At 43.2% G+C, this 20127-nt stretch overlaps 1 protein-coding gene across 1 annotated transcript in view; it reads left to right on the plus strand.

The window, feature by feature from the left end:
* The window catches only part of LOC104829042 (protein canopy homolog 1-like), a 72511-nt gene extending 52730 nt beyond the window's left edge, over positions 1-19781 (plus strand). The window contains exons 3-6 of the mRNA XM_010563063.1: positions 16551-16615; positions 16790-16829; positions 18426-18522; positions 19660-19781. Of these exons, the coding sequence (XP_010561365.1) occupies positions 16551-16615; positions 16790-16829; positions 18426-18522; positions 19660-19781 (324 nt within the window). The remainder of the gene's footprint in view (positions 1-16550; positions 16616-16789; positions 16830-18425; positions 18523-19659) is intronic.
* The last annotated feature ends 346 nt before the right edge of the window (positions 19782-20127 follow it).

Genomic DNA, 20127 nt, shown 5'->3' on the forward strand with positions numbered 1-20127 from the left:
GGATTTGGATCCTGGGAATCCTCATCTCTGTCTCCTTGTGGTGCTGCTAAGCCTCCTAAATTGATGAAGACTGGTATTGGCTATTACCTGGAGATTTTGATACAGGAATATCGAAATGTTAAACAAGTTTCCATTTCTTTGGAGGCTCTTTGGGATTTTCATTTCCTCTGTCTAAAATGGCATGTGATTCAAAGTGTCATCTCTCTGGCGTGAAGTCCTTGTTTCCTATATGCTGCATCTGCCTGATTTGATTGCATTGGTCTTTCAGCCGCAAAAATATCCGGCACGGCAGATCTTGCTCTTGCAATCAAATAAAGGCATTACTCTGTTATAAAAGACTGGAAAAATGACTTGTGCAGCCATCGAAGCATCTCATAACAGCAGCAGGAAATGCCGAGATGGCACATTGCGAGCGGGAGAGACAATAAGGGGTGTTTCACGTTGTGCTGGGATCAGTGAAAGCTTTTCACAGTCTCTGCTGCCGAGTGTCAGCCCTGGGATTTGCCTGGGCTGCAGGCTCCCAGACCTGCCGAGGAGCTTGTTGGGTTTCCAGTCCTGGATGGTGAAACAAGTGGGGATGTTAGTTGGAGATGCTGGAGCAAAGCATCTCGGGGGCTCGTCCAGTACACCTGGGATAAGTGGGCTCTGAAAATTGAAAAGAGAAGGAATTTTGCTTCCAGTTGCAGCATGGAGCTGTAAAATGAACAGCAAGTGTTCTCTTAAAAACAACAAACTGCAAACCCACCCCTGTATTTACATATTTCACACGCAGGAGCTTGAAGTCTTAAGTGTACATTCCCATTCTCTCGCGGTTTACAAAAAGATAACTGAGAGGAGCTATGAGGTTTCTCCGAAGAGCCTGCTCTGGACTAGAAAACCCGCTCTATTTATGCAATGGCGATGTGTCTTCGTCCGCAGAAATGTGAAGCATCAGCCAAAAACCTAAAAAGCCCCACTGAGGCACCCGGAGTGCGGGGCTGCGCCGGGGCTGGACTGCACTACTGCCGTTACACCTCTGGGCTGCAGGGCAGGCACTCTTTCAGGGCAATGCTTTCCCAAAAGGATGCCCCCAAAGACAGCCTGACCTCCACTAAGAGGCAGGGGGGGAAGCAGTGATAGGGGTTTTTTTAGCTTGGCGTGCATCTTTTTGCTCTTCTTTTTTTTTTCCCCACAAAAAAATAATCAAGGAAAAAGATGCCCTTGGGTTAGGTGAATTGCGGGAGGAGTTGTGGAGTTGAGGCACTAAAATATTTAGCTTCTGTTTAAAGAAGAGCTGTTCTGCCATATATTTCCTTAACTTAAATAAATCGGCTTTCTGAGCTTTCCTTGCCCATTATTCTGATCTTGCAAAATGTAGTTAAAGGGGATAATGCTCTTATAAGCATCACTAAAATTATATGATCCTGTAAAGTGTTTATTTTTCACACAAAAAAAATCTTATAAAGGAGTGGCTGTTCATCTCTTATTTTATTCAGAAATCTCCTGCAATTCAGATTTGACACTCTTGAAACAGACCCGTTCTGAGCATTTTCAGAGTAGCTATGTATGACTATCATTTTCAGAGTAGTTACAAGTTTTCTTTACATCACCAGTCTTAAACTTTCAGTGAATGTAATGTTATAAGGCAAAGAGGTAACCATAGCTTTTCAATTCCTGAGATTCCTATGAGTCCTTCTGGGTCTATATGATTTATTGACAACCAAGATCAGATGGGCTTTGGTTGCCTTAATCCAGACTGTAATACATATGGCTCCACACGTATGGATTACAAACAGTAGCTGATACTTACTGCAACTGTTGTGCTAGAAAATTTGCAGCAGAGTATCAGAGAAAGGAAAATTATTTCTTTTATTTCTCTCCTTTCTGATGATTTGGGATAATCCCCCCCTCCTTTTTTTTTAATCTGCTTGATCAAAATATTGTATGAAAAGCAGTTTTCTACAAAACTTTTCCTGGAAAGAAGAAAACAGTGGGCCAAGCCTGGGTTCTGATAATGCCGCACACATCACCCAAGAGATGTGGTAGTGGCTGAGCTCCCTGCTGAGACTGAGACCTGCATGTCTTTTGGCAGGGAGAATATAGCCTGCTCGATGCTGCCAAGGGCAAGCAATAGCAAGACCGGGGCAGCCCCATCCCCCCAGTCCAACCTGAGAAGTTGAGTTTATCAGGTGAAGATACATTGCACATCCCACACTCAATGGAGTGAGTTGCAGGTGGAAGATTTGCAATCATTTTCTTGGCTTTCCACCCCTCAGGCTCTATCCAGTGCATTATTTCAAACAGCATTGTTAACATTAATTTATATGTCAGCATCCAATATAGATCCATATCTTTCATGCTCTGCAGTGTAATGGAAGTGGAGGCTGTGGGTGCTTTTAGCAGTGCTCTATAACAGCCCTGAGGACAGCCTTGAAGGCACTGCTGCATCCCTGAGAGATGCTGCTGAGATCCTGGAGCGCATGGGAAGCAAAGACACATAGAGCTGAGAGGTGAATATCAACCCAGAGACAAAACTAACCTTGACTGTAGTTGGCGGAAAATGGAGGCTGAGTGGGTCTACTGAAAAACCAACCAAGAAAAAAGAAATCTGGCCAAAACTCAACATCTGCTATTGAAGGTACAGATCACTTATAAAATGCCACTCTCTACCTACCTGTCAGCCTGGTTGGCTTTCATTACTCAACGGAGACAAGAATAACCTTTGGTGGTGTGTGCGCACACGGCGTCCAGCACAGTTGCTGTGCAGTCCCAGATGGAGAATTGCTTGTGTATGTACATACACACATGGATATACATATATATATATGTATATTTAATGTGCAGCCTGTATTTGAAATCTCACCTACGTCCACACCAAGCCAATTTATGGGTAGATGATGGAAGGTCATAATTAGAATTAATTAATCCAGTGGGAAATCCATTCCCAGGCAGCTCTCAGCAAAAGGCAGATTGGCAATGTAAGGTACTTCTAAAGGTCTTCTTAAGATATTCTTGTCACTTCCAATATCCCTCGGGGTGTGAACAGGTCTAATCTCCCACCCTGGGAGCCACCCATTTTACTGGTGTGCACTTTCTTGCAAGGAGGAGAAGCTAAAGACATAGTCCAACACCTTAAAGATGCTTGTGAAATACAGACATAGAGCATCCTTGCAGTCTGCTTCCCCAAATCCCTCTAAACAATCCAAATGGAAATAAAAATCTCCATGTAAGCCCAGCTCAGCCCCTGGCATGTATATAGAAGCAGGGTTGCTGTTTCTGAACATTTTGATGGGCAGAGGCATAACTGACTCTGTGACTCACCTGGTTGACAGTGGAGCTAGAACCTGGAGCTGGGTGCTACCATCTACTGGACCACCCTGTCTCCTATATGGAGAACTGGCACCTGGCTTTTTGGAGAAGGAAGCAGGTGCTTCCCCACTCCCAGATATTTCCAAGATTTTATTGTATGGAAGCTAAACAGAAAGCTTCAGAAGAACTGGAGATTGTGTTCTGTTACAAAGCAAATTGGTTTTTCTTCATTCATCCTGTTCTGCAGTGTTTACACCATCTCTCCTGAAGGAAGATGCACTAAAGATGCACTAAAAAGTTACTACTATTTAGTGCTGGCACCTCAGTAGTACCAACAGTCTTAATCATGGAGCAACCAATTCTACATGACCCAGCTTAAAGACATTACAGAAAATCAGCTTTTGCCCAAAGGTGTTTCTAATCCAAATAATTTTAATAATAAAAATAGGTAATTTTTAAATAGGAGAAATCAGAGTTTGCCCTGAAAATTTGTAAACTGAAGGATAAAAGGAAAAACCATTCCATCAGAGAAGATAAAATTAGCTGTGGTCTAAATTTCACCGCAATATCTCATGAGCCTTTGGTGCTCTTCAAATGTCCCACACGTATATTAGTTTTATACCCACTTGAGAATGAAGTCATTTTCACATAGGATTTTTAATGCTTAATTATTCTTCTTTTGTTCTTTGTTCTTATCTCCATCACTATCCAAGTTTAAAGTTGTTTAGTTGCTCAGTGATTAGAGTTTTTTAGTTTCTTGAGGAGAGAGCACAAAGGTGATGATGAAGGAGGTCCCACTGACACAAATGGGGATTTCCAAGAGAGGGGCACTGCAGCTGACCCGCCAGACCCAGGCTTCCAGGGAGAACATCAGCACCCAGTAAATGCCAAATTCAAACTCAGGAGGATTAAAACCTCTGTGTGTCCTCACCCAGTTGCATCTCTACTGGCACCAGCCTCATACCTCTGTGCACACAGGGACACTAACATCCTACCTTTAACAGCCAACCACCATGCAAGCTTCCCTCTGAAATGTAATGTTGGTGACAAGAAAGTCCAGACTGGCTGCACTTATCTCCATCAAATTTCTCTAGAAACTACATGTGCTTTATCCTCATTCGTCTCAAGCTTGTAAAAATGTTTACATCCCATAAAGTCCTTGGGAAAGCCCACAAGTCCATGAACATTTCAGCAATGCATGCCTACCCCAAACTCTTGTATTTCTTAATCTCACTCCCTTACATATGCATTTTTAAATGTTATCTTTTTAAATGAGAGAAAATCCCAGAGAAAACAGCTGTATAAAATGAAGATCAGTGTTGAGAATGTATTTATAGAACTTAAGGGCATTTTCCTAACAGGTTGTAATTATCCTTAAAAAGAGCATAAAACCCCCAGGAAGTCCAGATATAAATATACTCTACCGAAGAATTAAAAGTGTGTTAAGGTAATAAACACACAAGTCTCCGATGACCTGATCTGGCTCCTGTCAGATAGAGAGTACTATTGCTGTCAATGAGACACAGATCCTGAATTAGCCATAGGATATCAGGGGCAGAGGGACAGTTGTTCGAATCATTGATCATGGGAAGTCAATAGCAGCTCACCACAGATGTTGAAAGTTGATATCAGTTTTGTTTATGTGTTCTGTGCTGCCTTTCACTACAATTTTGGGTATTGCCGTGGTTTAACCCCAGCCAGCAACTAAGCACCACGCAGCCACTCACTCACTCCCCACTGCACCCAGGGAGGTGGGGGAGAGAATCGGGAAAAAAAATAAAACTTATGGGTTGAGATAAAGACAGTTTAAAAGAACAGAAAGGAAGAAAATAAGAATGTTAATAATAATAATAAAATGACAAGAATAACAAAAGGATTGGAATATACAAAACAAGTGATGCACAATGCAGTTACTCACCACTCACCAAACAGTGCCCAGTTAGTTCCCGAGCAGCGATCTGCCCCTCCCCAGGCCAACTCCCCCCAGTTTATATACTGGGCATGACATCACATGGTGTGGAATACCCCTTTGGCCAGTTTGGCTCAGCTGTCCTGGCTGTGTCCCCTCCCAACTTCTTGTGCCCCTCCAGCCTTCTTGCTGGCTGGGCACGAGAAGCTGAAAAATCCTTGACTTAGTACAAACATTACTTAGCAACAACTGAAAACATCAGTGTGTTATCAACATTATTCTCATGCTAAATCCAAACCATAATGCTGTACCAGCTACAAGGAAGAAAATTAACCCTATCCCAGCTGAAACCAGGACAGGTTTTTTTACACAGCTTTATAATGGCACACATTTGTTTCTTGAAGTATGTAAATTATTTGTGGATTTTAACATATTGACCTAGTTTTTAAGGAAATTATTTTCACTTGGCCAAGATGTTCTTAATAAGTGCTTGCAGTTACATTCCCCAACAACTGTTTCTCCACTGAAAGAGGTGAGGCAATCCTTTAAAACCACTGCCCATCCAGCATCTCCCATCAAAATGCATTTGACAATGGCATGACCACTTTAGGACACAACTCCATGAACCCACCAAAGAAATGTGAGATTTTTAGCATGCAAGTGACTCCCGGGGCACCGTGGCCGAGGGGGCTGGGCAACCCCTTCTTCCCAAACAGGCATAAAGGGGGGACAGGAGGTAGGCTGGCTCTCAGCCAGGGGATGCCAAAATCCTTCAGGAACCTGCTGCATGTCAAACTGGGCGAAGGAAGGGCATCTCTTGATAGGTCTAGGTTAGCAGAATTGGGATGAAAAAGGTGATTTCCAAGAAAAAGCTCCCAGACATCGCTGAAACACCCTGAGCTGAAGTCTTAAGTCATGGTCAAACTTCTGATTAATAGTTTGGGCATTTTACCAGTGAACTACAAGCCCAGGAGTGGCAATTTTTTGCCAATTCTTTTTTTTTTTTTTTTTTAAGGTTGGGTTTTTTTTTTTAAATTGCATGTTAAAAATTAAATCTAGCCAGGACCCATGTCATTATAGCTCTGTCTGGGGAAACATCTCACAGGTCGCATGAATACCTGCCACTCCTGCTGCAATGGCTTTGGTAAAAAAAGGTGATTTGGAAAGGAAACGCTCGGGAGAAATTAAGCCCTTTTATACAGGTAATCAACTGAAGTGAGTGAAAGGGCTTTCCCTCCCGAGAGCTCCTCGCCCTAGTGGAAGCGATTCTATAGATGCTATTTTGAAAGCATGTCATATCCATTGTGTTTTGAAACATTTAATTATTTGTGACTCCCTTCAGCGTGGGAGCCTTTCTTCAGCACTGCTAGGTGGGGTAATACTCTCATAATCATCTCTCGAATATCACGTGGAGTCTATCGCTGTGGGATGGGGAATCGGTGACGGCCAGATATTTGGGGGTTGGGTGCCTGGGGTTCAACACAGATTTATGCTCATGGTATTTAGCTCACGGCACGCAGGTATGCCTGGTTTTATACTATGTTTTCGTGTATGCAGTCATGCCCACTGATTTGCATTTGCTTTGAAAACAGATTACTTTGGTGTTTGTAGATTTGTATGCACTTTTGCTGTAGAAAAACACTCATGAATGCTTACAGTAATCTGGAAAAGTTGCACAGCTGTATCTAAGGCATTATCAAATGTATCCTTAAAAAAGATGGCTCATAAAAATATGCATGTGCTTGGAGTATTCTACCATCCCTAGAAACAAAATTCTAGAAACCAAGCTAGACGTTAGAAAGGCTTAATTGTAGAAAATTAGGCTTAATTCAAGAAATCAACTGCTCTCAACTTTTTCTTTTAACTAAAATAACATCCAGTTGTATCAAGTACCTTCATGCACTGAACAGAAAAGCAGACAGACTTGGGTTTTGTCCTACCAACTGTACACAAGGGATGCTTCAGGGACAACCATCCCCTTAAGATAAAACCAGAAAGTAGCTCTTACCATTAATTTCCCTACATAAATGTTTCTCAGTGCTTAAGTAAAACCAGCTCTTAGTTTTCTGCAGAATGGGGAGTTAACTCCCTGGAGAAACGCTGGGAGTCCCAGCAAGCCACTGGAAGAAGCTGACCTTTGGTACCTGTAAGTGCAGCAGAGAGGCGGCCGCTCCTGCCAGCTGGGGTGATAATCCCCTCTGCCTCTGGTAAGCGATAGCTGATAAGTCTGCACAGAATTACTTGGTGATGTTTATTTATCAACTGGGGCTCTTTTAACCACTGCTAAGTTACTCAGAGTCAATTTTTTTGTGTAGGGAAGCTTAGTTTAGATTGCTCATAGGTGAGGTTATGAATTTCTGCTGGCTTCCCCTGGGCAGGTATGAGGGTAGATGTGTTAGAGGGCAGCTCTAAATGTTTTCAATAGATTTTTTTGAGAAAGAAAAAGCAAAAAACCACCCAAACTTCAACATTCCTGGAATACCTTTCGCAAAGGCTAAATGCCCTTGTTTTTGTTCAGACTGACCGAAGGAAAAGGCAGTACCTGGCTTTCTCGCAGCTGCCGGGATGCTGGGGATGCTCGTTGAGGCTCGTCAAGGAGCAGTGGGGAGGCCTCTGGCTTTAGTGCTCCCTTTCCACGTCCCAAACATCCCAGGTTTGTGAGTTACAGCTGTCTGTAGTAGGAGGGAGGAGCAGGTCCCTGAAGCTGGGACGAGTGCTCTGCTCTCCCTAGTTTTGATTTATACCATGCAAGACACAGGCTGGGACTGGGCATTGCCATAGAAAATCTGGTGTAAAATAGGCAAACCTCCTGGGTGGCCAATTGCTCTTCTCTGTGTAGAGCTCACCTGGATCACACCTGCTCTTGATCCATCATTCAGGTAGCCTTAAACTACACTTGGACGTCCTTTCTCAGGATGGGCACACTCACAGCAATTTTGTGTTGAGAAACTGGAGTGAGGCTTTTCTGGACCTTCTGGATCCAGCGCCCTTAGATATCCCCTTCAAGCGTGACACATATATTTAAGCATATATATATATGACACATATAGTTAAGCATATAGGTATATGCTTATGTTCCATTAAAGTCAAAGGATGAATGCTTTGAAGTGCTTCCTGTAAGTGGAGAACAACACGATGCTGTGCAACGCTTTAAAATACACCTCAAATGGACAATTTGCCATGGCTTTATATTACTTTGTGACCCCGCAATATCTTTGAACAATACCTCCTGCTCACTTCTTGTTTGCTGGATGTTCGAAAACCAAAGCAGCATGCAACTGAAAGCTCTGTTAAGAAATAAAAAAGAAATTATGTGGTAAAATCACATGGCAAACCAGCCAGGTTTGTCTTTTGTTAGTAAGCCTTTTTTTTTTTTTGTCTGCTAATTTATGGGCCTCTCCTCAAAACGCTTTGTGCCACTAGGCTGGGATGGCTTAACAGAGTTGGAAAGAGCTTTCTCAGACAGCGAAAGGGTGTATTACCGTCTGTCCAGGAATAGGAAAGGAAAAAAAAAATCTCTTGCTGTTGACTGAGGACAAGCAATATCACCCCAAGCTGCTGTCCACAAGGACTGTGTGATGTATTTCATCATTCCTTGTTCAAGTGGAAATGTGCACGTGAGACCTTGAGGACAGAAATGACCCCGTCATAGGGGAGGGCACAGTAAATAAGGCCGTGAGAAGTGGCCCTGTGCTGGGGTCAGGGGTACGTAAGGAGCTTCAGACACATGTGGAGTGAGTGGGGATGGAGTAGGCAGAGCAGACACGCAGTCCGGCCCCTGAGGAAAACTGGAGAGCTATCACAGCTCTAGCTTAGGCAGCATCCATGCTACTAATGTCATGTTAGATGTTGTTTTAAGTGAAAATTAAACTGTTTTAACTGCATCCCCAAGCAAAGAGAAAAGCCAAGATAAAAGTATGTAGGAACCAACATTTATGTTTTTCCAACCCCTTGTACTCGTGGAGGGAAGAGTTTGGGCACTGGAGGACAGGCAGAGGATAAGCAATGTGTCGGTAAAGTTGGCAGAGTTGGCGGCTTCTGCTCTGGGGTAAGCTGGGATGGGATTCATCGATCCACATCCCTGCTGACACTGGGGAGACATAGCGCAGCTTAAACCGGTCCCAGACTCAGTCAGTGCTCAGACAGTGTGGGCAAAACCCAGGGATTTCAGGTGAAACCTAAGCAGGAGCCTAGGTTAACTGCAGTACCAAGTCATGGCCAGATGGTTACCATCCAGCAGAGGAATAATGAAGGTATTAAGGTTAATTTAACAGGCTTAAGTCTATAGGTGGTCTTAGAAGGCTGCAGTCAAGCAGCTGAAACCTGCCACCCTTTACTTGCCCTGGAAGCGTGCAAGCAGCAGCGGTGGATGGAGGCTCGTGCGATATTCCCAGTGCAGGTTTAGTGCTGTGGAGGATGTGCCGGATTTCCCCGGGGAGCACGGGGGGAGACTGCAGACCTGCCTTTCTGAGCGGAGAGTGCTGGGGGAGGAGGACAGAGGAGTCTGAGAAATTCTGAGCTTTTAACAAGGAAATCTATGAAGCATAGAATGTCCATGGATTAGAAAATTTTATCTACTGTCATGTATAAGACTAGTCAAAAATTTCCAGCGGGGTTTTCCTTTATCAGTGTTATTTCCTGCACTGTAGTCACAGCCTGTCCCCTGACAGGCGTGTTGCTGCTTTAAAATTACAACTTTAACAGAGCAATGAGAAGAACCTGCTGTTTTGTTTTGAACACGGGCGAGTAGCAACCCTTTTGACTCACCTGTTCATGGGGGTGGAAAAAGAGGTTCAGGAGGTGCAGGGTGTCACCTCCAGGGAGGAGGTGGCACAGCCGGCATCAGTGGGAAGAGCCACCCCCCAGCTGGGAACCGATGGCTCTGGGGATGCACCGTTACTCAGCTCAGATCTGCATCCCGTGGGAATCCCAGCCGGCCAGCACTTCATCTTAGCTCGCTTTCCCTAAATGAAACTCCACAACGTGCTCTCCAGCACCGAAGCCTCCCGACGAGGGGTGATGTCCACCTGTGCGCTCCAAGATGGGGTGTTCACCTCCAGCCTGACCCCCTCAGCCCTCCACCCTGCAGACCTCCCCAGCTGTCCCCACCAAGGAGCTGGCTCAAGCCAAAGCCCAACTCAACAGCACAGACAGTCGTGTTTCAATACCTGCTTCGGTGCCTGTTGAGTCCGTTAACCCATGTGTGGCCCATGGGACTGAACGCTTAAACCTTCTCCAGCACAGCAGACTACCAAACTTAATTTTTTTCGTATTTTCTCTCCTTTGCCAGGGACTCAGTCGCATACATGAGTTGTTCCCAGTTTCTCTGCCTAGTCAGCCTTTCTTCACAGCATCCAGCGTCCCTTGCAGGCAGCCAGCCCTTCGTTAGGAGAGCTCGTTTTGCCTGGGGAAGAGGTGGGAAAGGATGATCAAAGCACGTGGGTTCCTCCTCAGCCTCTTTTTGCTTCCTGAGTTTATCCGGTCAGCGTTTGAGTGCTTTTGAGTCCATCCTGCAAAGCAAGGGAGGAATAGGGCCCTTTGTTTGCTTGTTGCTAAAACACCTTAATTCTAATTAACAGAGTGGTTTAATTAACATTAGGCAGAATCCGCCTGGTTTTGTTCCCTTAGGGGGTAAAGGGAGGATAGCAGGCAAGGCAAACAGGTAACATCCTCTTCTGACACTAATTCTCCAGGGCACGGTCCTGATTTCTGAAGGCTGCTCCAGGCTATCTTCTCCAGATGCTTGGAATCTAAGGAAGAAATACAAAACCGGAGTGTGAATAAAGTTCACATTTGGGGAGGAAGGTTGGCTTTGACTGACTATTTGTTTCTTCAAGTGGTGGTGGGGAGTGGGGAAATTTCTGAGAGTTCACAAACAACTTCTGAACAGCTTAGAGCAGAACTTGGGAAAACACACCCAGTGATTTTTTTTTTTTTCAGCTGAAAATGATGTGTACAATATCATCCTTTTCTGCTGTGCTGAGATCCTCATTATCCAGAGGAACAAGCACTTACTGCTGCAGATTTTAAGTCTATGGATCAGAGAAGTGTTAATGGACGTCTACTTGTACCAGCTGGGTCTCCACCCAGACCTAGGTACAACAGTTTTATAATACACTATATGAGGCATGATAAGTTTATAATATATTCACAATATCACCTTTATTAAGTCTGGGTGTGTTGGGTTTTTGGCGTTGCAGAGAGTATCTCTGTGAAGCATAGGACCAGAGATATTTGGATACGGCACAAAGAAATGAAACATTTTCCAGGTAGTTGCAGCCTGGCTGCACGGACACCTTGCCTGGCTGTAGTCTGGGTCGTCTTCTGCCTCTCCTCCCCAACAGGGCTGGCACAGCACTTGCCATGATAATGTGCGTTTTTGGTTTGGTTAAATCTGCAGCTTTAGTCAGGGCTTCTGGTTCTTTCTTAATGGGTTGCTACTGATTATTGTTGATGGGGGAAAAAAAAAAAGCCTTTCTCTGAATGCTACATTAGCACAAAGTATCCTGTATTTATTATTTTCAATTAAAATTAAGATTGAATAGTGCAGCTTTGGCACAGTCTAAAGTGTGAACAAGGCGAATTAGACGAGAGATTACACATTTTTGGCATTCTGGCATTAACTAAAATAGTTTAAGCTTTGTCTTTAGTGGTGGTCTTAAAACAAGCGGAATGCGAGGGTGGAATTCGGGACTGGCTCTGGACTACCCTGGTGTGAATTTCTTGCTTTAGAAGAGAGTGCTTAATTCCACATATTAACATGTTGGGCTATCTTACCAAAAGTGAAGTTACGCTGATTAGTTACACTACAGAAGCTAAAGTATGTACATCTGCTTGAAGCAGGCATTTAATGGCAGGAATAATGGCTAACTTTGCTCATGTAACATTTCACTTTAAGCGTCTCGAGGTGCACATAACTGACGCTACAGCTGGGAGAGGTTTTTTTTTTAATTTTTATTTTCTTTTAAATAAGCAGAATTCGAATTGTTTGTTTCTGAAGTTCTTTCCTCCCCTCAGATTACAAGAATTTCACCTCCTTCCTTATTACAAGAATTTCATCTCCTTCCTTGCTAAAATGAACTCTCCTTCTTCTAAAATAAAGCTATGATGAATGGACCTAGAAAGGTAAATTCTTAAACTTTCTTTAAAATATGCCATTACACAATAAAGTTCCCGGTGTTGATTAAGCCCAGGTGGTCTGCTCACCCAGCAAACAGATATTTTACAAAGCTTTATTATGCCTCATTAGAATTCACTCCTTTAGAAGATTTCTAATTATATTGTCTAATAAAACTAAACCTTCGAAGCTATTTGCATATTATATGAAGAAATCTCATACAACAAACTCACAGTGGATTCAATTAACATAATAGCTAATTATATATCCCATCAGCCTTTAGAGTAGCTCAGCATTCATGTTGCTCCTGTTTTAGCCTAGAGCAAAGGAGGTTTGAATTTTCACTTCTAAATATTGACTTTTAACTAATATAAAAAATGATGTGAACACTTTTGTGGATGAAAAGATAATGATTAAACTACATGAAACATTTTAAAAGACTTATTTCCAAGTCTTTGAAACAATTCCTATCTAAACCTAAAGCTTCGCCTATTATCCATTCCAAGTCTGTCTATATTTTATAAAAAAAATGACCAGATATGTCTAATTGTTTTGACAAATGTTTGATTGACAGCTCAGTTATTTTGAAACTGCCTACTTCCTGCAGTTACATTTTGTATATTTTTCATTGCACTTTGTAATGCAATTGTATTCTTGGCCGGTTGCGGTATCTATCAAGCAAGAAATTTAGGACTAGATTAACAGAGACATAGTAATGAACAGGCATTTGAGCACCCTATAATTGACTGTTATTAAGGTGTCGTCACAGTACTCCGTAATGAATTCTCTTGTTTTGTTTTGAAATTGGATGAGATATTCTGGAAAAAAAACCCAGACAACAAAACACAACCAAAAATAAACACGAAAGTTTCCTTCAACCTTAAAAAAAAAGCCCCAAAGAAACAAAGCCCTCTTTTTCTTTTCCTTTTTAAAGATTTCAGATGATTTGAAGGTGCTTCCCATTTTGAAATGCTCAGTAGAAAAAGCAGGGAGGGAAGGATCAGATGTTGTGACTTATTTGAAAACTTAAAAAACCCCCCCTGTGTTCATCAACCTCCTTGTCAAATGTAATGAAAAATCTGCTGGATATCATATTTATATTTTTACAAAAGATAGCAGATAAAGTTTGTTGCCAAGTAAATGGTTTTCTCCCATTACAATGATGGCTGCCTTTTCATTCATATTTTAATGAGGTTAGTATCTCTGAGACAGCTTTTTCGGGGTGGAGGCCCATGTCTCCGGTACAATTACAATAGGAGTTGCTTTATTGACAAGTACTATTCAAAATCTTCACAGTATAGAAAGAAAGGCTTTAGTTTTCCACCACTTGTCCAAATACTTATTCCTCTCTTACTATTAAAACACTTTCAGAAAGAGCACTCTCAACTGCCTAGAGCCTTGTACGCCCAGGCAGAGCACAGCTCAGCAAAAAACACTTCCCTTAAATTCAAGTTGCATTTATTTCTGCAAAAATTTCCCTAGGCAAAACCCAACAAATAGACAACAGAAATTAATAGATTATCTTGGCAGCTTCTGCATCCACGGATTTGCAAGAAATGTGCTCATATAATAATAGTTGCTACCCAAAGTGTGAGTCTGCCTCCAAACAAATGAGAGAAGACAAAGTTATGCAGACATTATGCATCCAATGTGTAATTTATTAAAGAGAAACAAAAAATGAGTAAATCCAACTGTTGGCAGGTTATGCTCTTATGTTTTTATACATCTTCTTTATGTATCTGCTATCTCTAAAATACTTTTCATTACGGTAGAAGGGAACACAGCCCAAATCTAAACATGATGCTAAATACAAGCCATGCTCTGCCTGAACCACACCGCGTAGGTGCCAGCGGACGTACAAAAACTTTCTTGCACATCCCAAAGAAAGCACACACAGCAAAACCATTTCTGTAAATTTGTGGGGTTTGGCCTATGGATTTTGAGGGTTCTTTTTTTTTTTTTTCAGACGTTGGATGCATTTTCTCCAGGGTGGTTCTTGGCTTTGCTGCACATGCTAAGGTTCAGGAGAGGTGCGTGCCCTGTGTTTGGGCAGGGTACCCTGTGGCATCACACTCGCAGCGCTCCCGAACAGCCAGGAAGCCACGGGAAGGGGCTGCAGAGGGGCAGAAGGGGTTGTGACTACACACCTGAATATCGGTTGGAGTATAAGCATGGAAAAATCTTTTTTTTTCCAGTATTTGCAGAGTAAAACCCTTCTGCTTATGATAATATCTCTATGTGTAAAGAAATACAGCCATGAAAAGTGGCTTTCCCCATCAGCCGACTTAAGTTACTGTCCTGGAAGTAGCTTAAAAGGGGGAAGAAATTTAGTGCAATTTATTGCTATAGCAATCAAATTGCAAAAAAAAAAATCCCTCCCGGAGCAACACTGACCTCAATAGAAGTGATGCCAGGGCTGAAATTAGATTGTGAGGTTGAATCTCACCTTCTGTCGTAAGGGCTGTAAAACCTTCCTCCCGTGTTGGCAGGTTATTTTATTTTCTACCTGCAGAAACTGCCACGTATTTCTTTTTTTTGGGGGGGGGGGGAAGTGCTTGCTCTGTGTCTGAGCTCCACCTGAGCCTCTGCGCTCCCCGCCCCGGCGGGAAGAAGAAGCAGCAGAGTTTGGAGCACAAGTTTCAAACCCCACTTCTGCCACCGCCTTCCACCGCCACCAGCTTTTTTTTTCCAGCTTGTGGGACGTTGTGTTTTCCTGAAAAAGAAATATTTACGTCCCAGTGGATGAGATGGACTTTTAATAGCAAAATGCAGTTTTGTATGAGCCTGTCTTTACTGTAAAATAGGTTACACTGCCCTACAAACAGGGTTGGGAGTGAAAGATGGCAGTCTTTTTTTTTTTTCCCGTTTTTTTTTTAGGCACTTTTTTGCTTTTCCCAGACTTCTTTTTTTTGGGGTTTTTTTGTGTGTGTCTTTTTATTTGCAGGCACTTTTTTGCTTTTCCCAGGTTTCATAAAAAGTAGACTCCCCATCCGTATGCAACTGGGGGAGGGAGGGATTTCATAATGGGCCCCAGCGCAAGAAGAAGACGAAGGGGGAGAGAGAGAGAGAAGGGGGGGGGGGGAAACCTCTAAGCTTTAATTTTAATTCTCCTGCCTTTATTTATCTGATTTGTGGCCAGATGGTGGTGAAGCAAGGCAACCCCTTTGTGCAAATGAAGCCCACATGTGAAAGTCCTTCTGTAATGTAATCATTGAGACCGGAAGGGTTCATACTGTGTCTGAAAAGAGACAATGGAGCCGGGATATATCAACATCGCCGAAATCGAGTTCATTTGCGATGCAGGCCCTTTGACTATGGTTGTCATGAAAACTTCCTACTTTGATCAGCAGAGGGTGGAGAGAAAAAAAAAAAAAAAAAAAAAAAAGAAGTCTTCTAAAGGGGCAGGGATGCGGCGCGGGTGTTTGCTGTGCACTTGGCTCCGGTTCACGCCCCTTTCCGGAAGACGCAACAGGGAGAGGAGCATCTTGCACCTTGACCTGTCTAGACGGGGCGCGAAGTTTGGGGTTTTTTTGTTTTTTTGGGGGTTTTTTTTTTTTGTCCCCGTTTCCAAGGGCGAGGGTTGCTCTTTGACCCCCACCGCCAGCGGTGGTGGCTCTCGGGGCGTAGGTAGCGGCCAGAGGTTTCCTGCCGAATTCTCGCCGCGGCCGGGAGGGAAGGGGATGGACAAAGACACGGACCAGCTGTTCGGAAATAAAGCTGAAATAGTAGAACCTGGGAGAAGCTAGGTTTTGTAAGCTATTATTTTCCGCACAAAACCCCTGGGAGGTATTAAACAGCTGCATCTGAGCTGGCGAGCAGCGGCTAAAAGACAGAGCAACAACTGAAAGCCCGGGACTTTGGCAAACTCCGCTTCAACTAGAGAAACAAGTGGCTGGAGCGCCAAGGGCTTTCATGGCCCGAAACCCCCGCCGGCGGCGGCCGTCTCCCTTCGCTGCCGTCTCTTCGGGCTGCCGGGAGGTTTCGCACCGGGCGGCCGGCTTCTGGAGGAGGGCGAGGGGCGCGAGGGGCGCGTTGGGCGTCAGCCGGCAGGTTCCGCAGGGCCACCTTAGCTCGAGCTGACGTTTTTAATTACGTGTGTAATGTAATGTGTCAACAGCTCTACAGAGCGAGGGGGATGCTCTTTTTCTCTTTCCGCGACCTGAGTAGGCATTATCTGTATGAAGTGTGGGGGGGGTGATGTAATAAGCAAAAAAAATCAATTTTTGCCTCCGTGAGGTTCCTTTGGCAAAGTCAGAGAGCAACTTAGAGGAGTTCTTGGGACAGGAAAGGAGATGGGAGAGGTTTGCTCCTAGGCAAGAAGAGAAAAATCTATGCAGACTTTAAAAAAAAAAAATCCAGGTTTAATCTGATGCTTACAAACCTTGGAAATTTGCCGTAAGCCAACATAACAAATGAGTAACCTTTTATTTTCCAGCAAAAGCTGTGTCAGTGTGCCCACTCTTTCTCCTCATTAGGAAATCCGTGCAGATCGTGCCTTGTTTTAAGATTTTTGCCGTATTTTAACATACTCCGTACTGGCTACTCACAGAAACCGGCTGAGCATTTGGAGATAACACTGCGTTTTGTCAGATGCTTTATAACATTATTTAGAAACGTATTCGGATCTATTTAGGGCTTCATAAATATGAATAAAGCATTTACAAAAGGCACGTCACTTGCAGAAGTAACCCATGGATTATACCAGATGCTTTATACGTTACATATTTCCTAAACTCCAACAGTTCAAAACTACATTTTACTTGGGGAATTTTTTTCTAAGTGATTAAATATAAATCAGCATTTCCCAGAAAAACATCTCTGTTGATTTATGTGCAGGAAATAAGGGAATTGTACTAGTGGCTAAAAATCCAGATTGCTACTAAAGTAGTTTCAGGTATTTATGGACAAATTAGGGGAGGAGAGGAGGGATGTCATCTTTTTTTTCTTAGGCCTCATGGCGCAGGGATGGATTTTTCTCAGCTAATTCTGCTAAAAACACTGAGGTGCTCTGCCTGGCTTCGTGCCAGCACCTTCCTCAAATAAGTATTTTAATTTTTTTGTAATGCTTTTGGGGTCTTTTTTTTTTTTTTTTAGCTCTAAATGGAAAATGTGTGTGGGGGGAAAAAAAAAAAAAAAGACCCCCAAAAAAGCCATGGGGTTGTGCTGGCCGTGGCCTTTCAAGCAGTTGGAGACTTGAAAGAGGCAGGCGAGAGAGCCGGCGTGCACGCTCCGAGGGCCGGAGCTCCCGGCCAGGAGCGGAGGCGGCAGCTCTGCCTCGGTCACCGGCAGCTCGGGCTTATTGCATGTCCTGGCAGATATTGGTTTGATTTTTTTTTAGCAAAGCGCAGCAAAGGGCCTTTTTTTGTGCGTGTACTGAGCACGACTTCCAGCAAGCGGATTTTATTTCAGTATGTTTTTTTCTCTACCCGCGTTAAAGGGCTTCCCCTTGTTTATGGGTCGAAGTCTGGAGATTTGGGGACAGGAATTCCCTCTTATTATGCACCCACGCTTCCTAAAAGGTACCAAACGCCAGGCTGGATGGTGCACCCCCTCGGAGCCGTGCTCCTCCGTCCTTCCCGGGGGGTCAGAGACCCATTTCGTGGCACTGAGGTGAATTACCAGCAGCTCCCTAAATACTGGGGCTGGGGGGGGCTCGGCAGTTCATTGCTGTGGACTGCTCTATCTGAAGTGAAATCAGAGCTGCATCTGCATGCTCAGGGAGCTGTATTTATTGCACATCGTGACCGCTAATATCAGAATACAAAATGGGCTTGCTTTATTTAAATTTCAAGTGCCTCCTCCCTGAGTCCATGTTGAAAAGGGGGGGGGGGGTGTCGCTAACCAAGTGAAATGCCTTTTGGAGGGGTTTTCCCCCCCAACCCATGAATGTGGATTTGAAACAACAGTGAGGCTGGGCATAAAGTTTAAGTAATATTTGGTAGCATTAATTCTCGGGCAGCGCCCATTCATCCCTGCGCTGCATAGGGCAGGGAGAGCGGAGCGAGCCGGGGGCTCCTCGCCGCAGCGTCGCAACTGCCTTGCTTCTTTCTAGCTAAAAAAAAAAAAAAAAAAGGCACAGTACGAGTATCCTCCTTTTTTTCATCCTTACAGTGGGAAAGTATCGTAGAAGAGTATGAAGATGAAATATTCTCACTTATCGCCCAAGAGGCAGACTATCTAGCTGACAAGCTGTGCAGTGAAAAATCAGGTACTGTGTCTGATGTAACATGTGCTCTCTCTACAGCGGTGTGGGGTTGGGTTTTTTTTTCAAACCCAGCGTACTGCTTTGGAGGAGAAGTGGGCTGTTGTTGAATAAGCAATGACACTACATGACTTTTTAAAAAACATCCCTTTTTTTAAAGGCTTTTAATTCTTTTTAATTCTCTCGTGCATATTAATGCAGCATAATTTGAGCATCCCTGTTAACGCGGTGTGTTTTCCTCTTGGTGTTACATGATTTTTTGCTCTTTATGTGTCTGCGCTGTCATTTCCAAGTCAGAAATGAAACTAACCCTCTTGCAACAAAATACAGGGATTTGTTTCTCCAGTTTAATTGCTAATTGTGGCCACTAAGCAGAACTGCGAGCCATGAGAATGCAGCTTTAGAAATGTGCCGTTCATTTTTAGATGAACTCTTCACTGCCATCAGACAAGAGTTGTCCTTAGAGGGGCTGGCCAGCCCACTGCCCCATCACCTGCTAGGGAGGATGTATTTTATAAATGTTTTCTTTCTCTGTAAAATGTATAATTTCAAGTAAGGCCTCTTTTCAGTCCTGACGAAGTAAGAAAATGCTTGCAAAAATTAATTATAGCTTATTTAAAGTCTTCCATTTGTTGCCCTCATTTTCAGTGTTGGTTTTTTTAACTTTTATATTCATTTCCGAATCTAAAAAGCACATCACTTAAGGCACTAAGTACTATAAGATTATAAATGAAGTTGGATTATCCTTCCTCAACATGCTGCCTTTAGTGATAGAATATGCATGAAAATATTGATCTCAGAATCAACGCCTGTGAGTATTGGTGTGTGTTTTGAGATTTAAAGGCCGTAAGCATTATTTGGGATGTAAGAAATAGAGCCCATAAAAAGTACTAGGAGTTGGTGAAAGCTGACTCACTAGAAGTTCATAGAAATAAGTTTATGTACTTTAAAGCATCAGCATATTTTTAATACTTATTCAAAAAGCATAGTGCAGAGCACTGGAGAACTCCATCTGTGACGACACAAAGTTCTGTGTGGACAAATAATTCCAAAAAATAAACTTTCCAGGACGGGGTTGATTTTTTTACAAATATTTCTTATTTGTCATATCTGCCATAACAGAGCTACTCTCTGTTGTGCCAGAAGAGCAGACACACCGAGTAGCAGATTATTTTGAAAACAACGTACTTCCTCCAAAATGGACAGCAGGATTTCTGGTAGCAGGACTTGTACAGAAAAACTTCCTGGGCATTTCAGAAACATAATCCAGAAGGGTCCATGGGATAATGTAGAAAAATCATCATCTTCCAGAGAGATTTTCTCAGAGAAGAGGAGATTGGGATAAATCCCCTCTCCTCCTTGGGTGCCCTCATTGCAGCCTCTAACCCTTTTGGAGAACAAATTGCAGGTTTGTGCATCTTCAGTGATACTATAAAAATATTTGCCAAAGGTGCATGCAAAATACTGATATCAAAGCTCGCATTGTTAAAAATATCTTTTTTTTTTCCCATGGGCCTGCTCAAAAGTGCTTTTTTTTCCCTTTGAAATCACATTTTGGGTTTAAAACCCACACTGTGTGCTCATCCAGCCTTCTCACATCAACAAAATAAT

This window comes from Haliaeetus leucocephalus, unplaced genomic scaffold (genome assembly GCF_000737465.1).
Source record: "Haliaeetus leucocephalus isolate CR32 unplaced genomic scaffold, Haliaeetus_leucocephalus-4.0 Scaffold0, whole genome shotgun sequence".
Taxonomy (NCBI): domain Eukaryota; kingdom Metazoa; phylum Chordata; class Aves; order Accipitriformes; family Accipitridae; genus Haliaeetus; species Haliaeetus leucocephalus.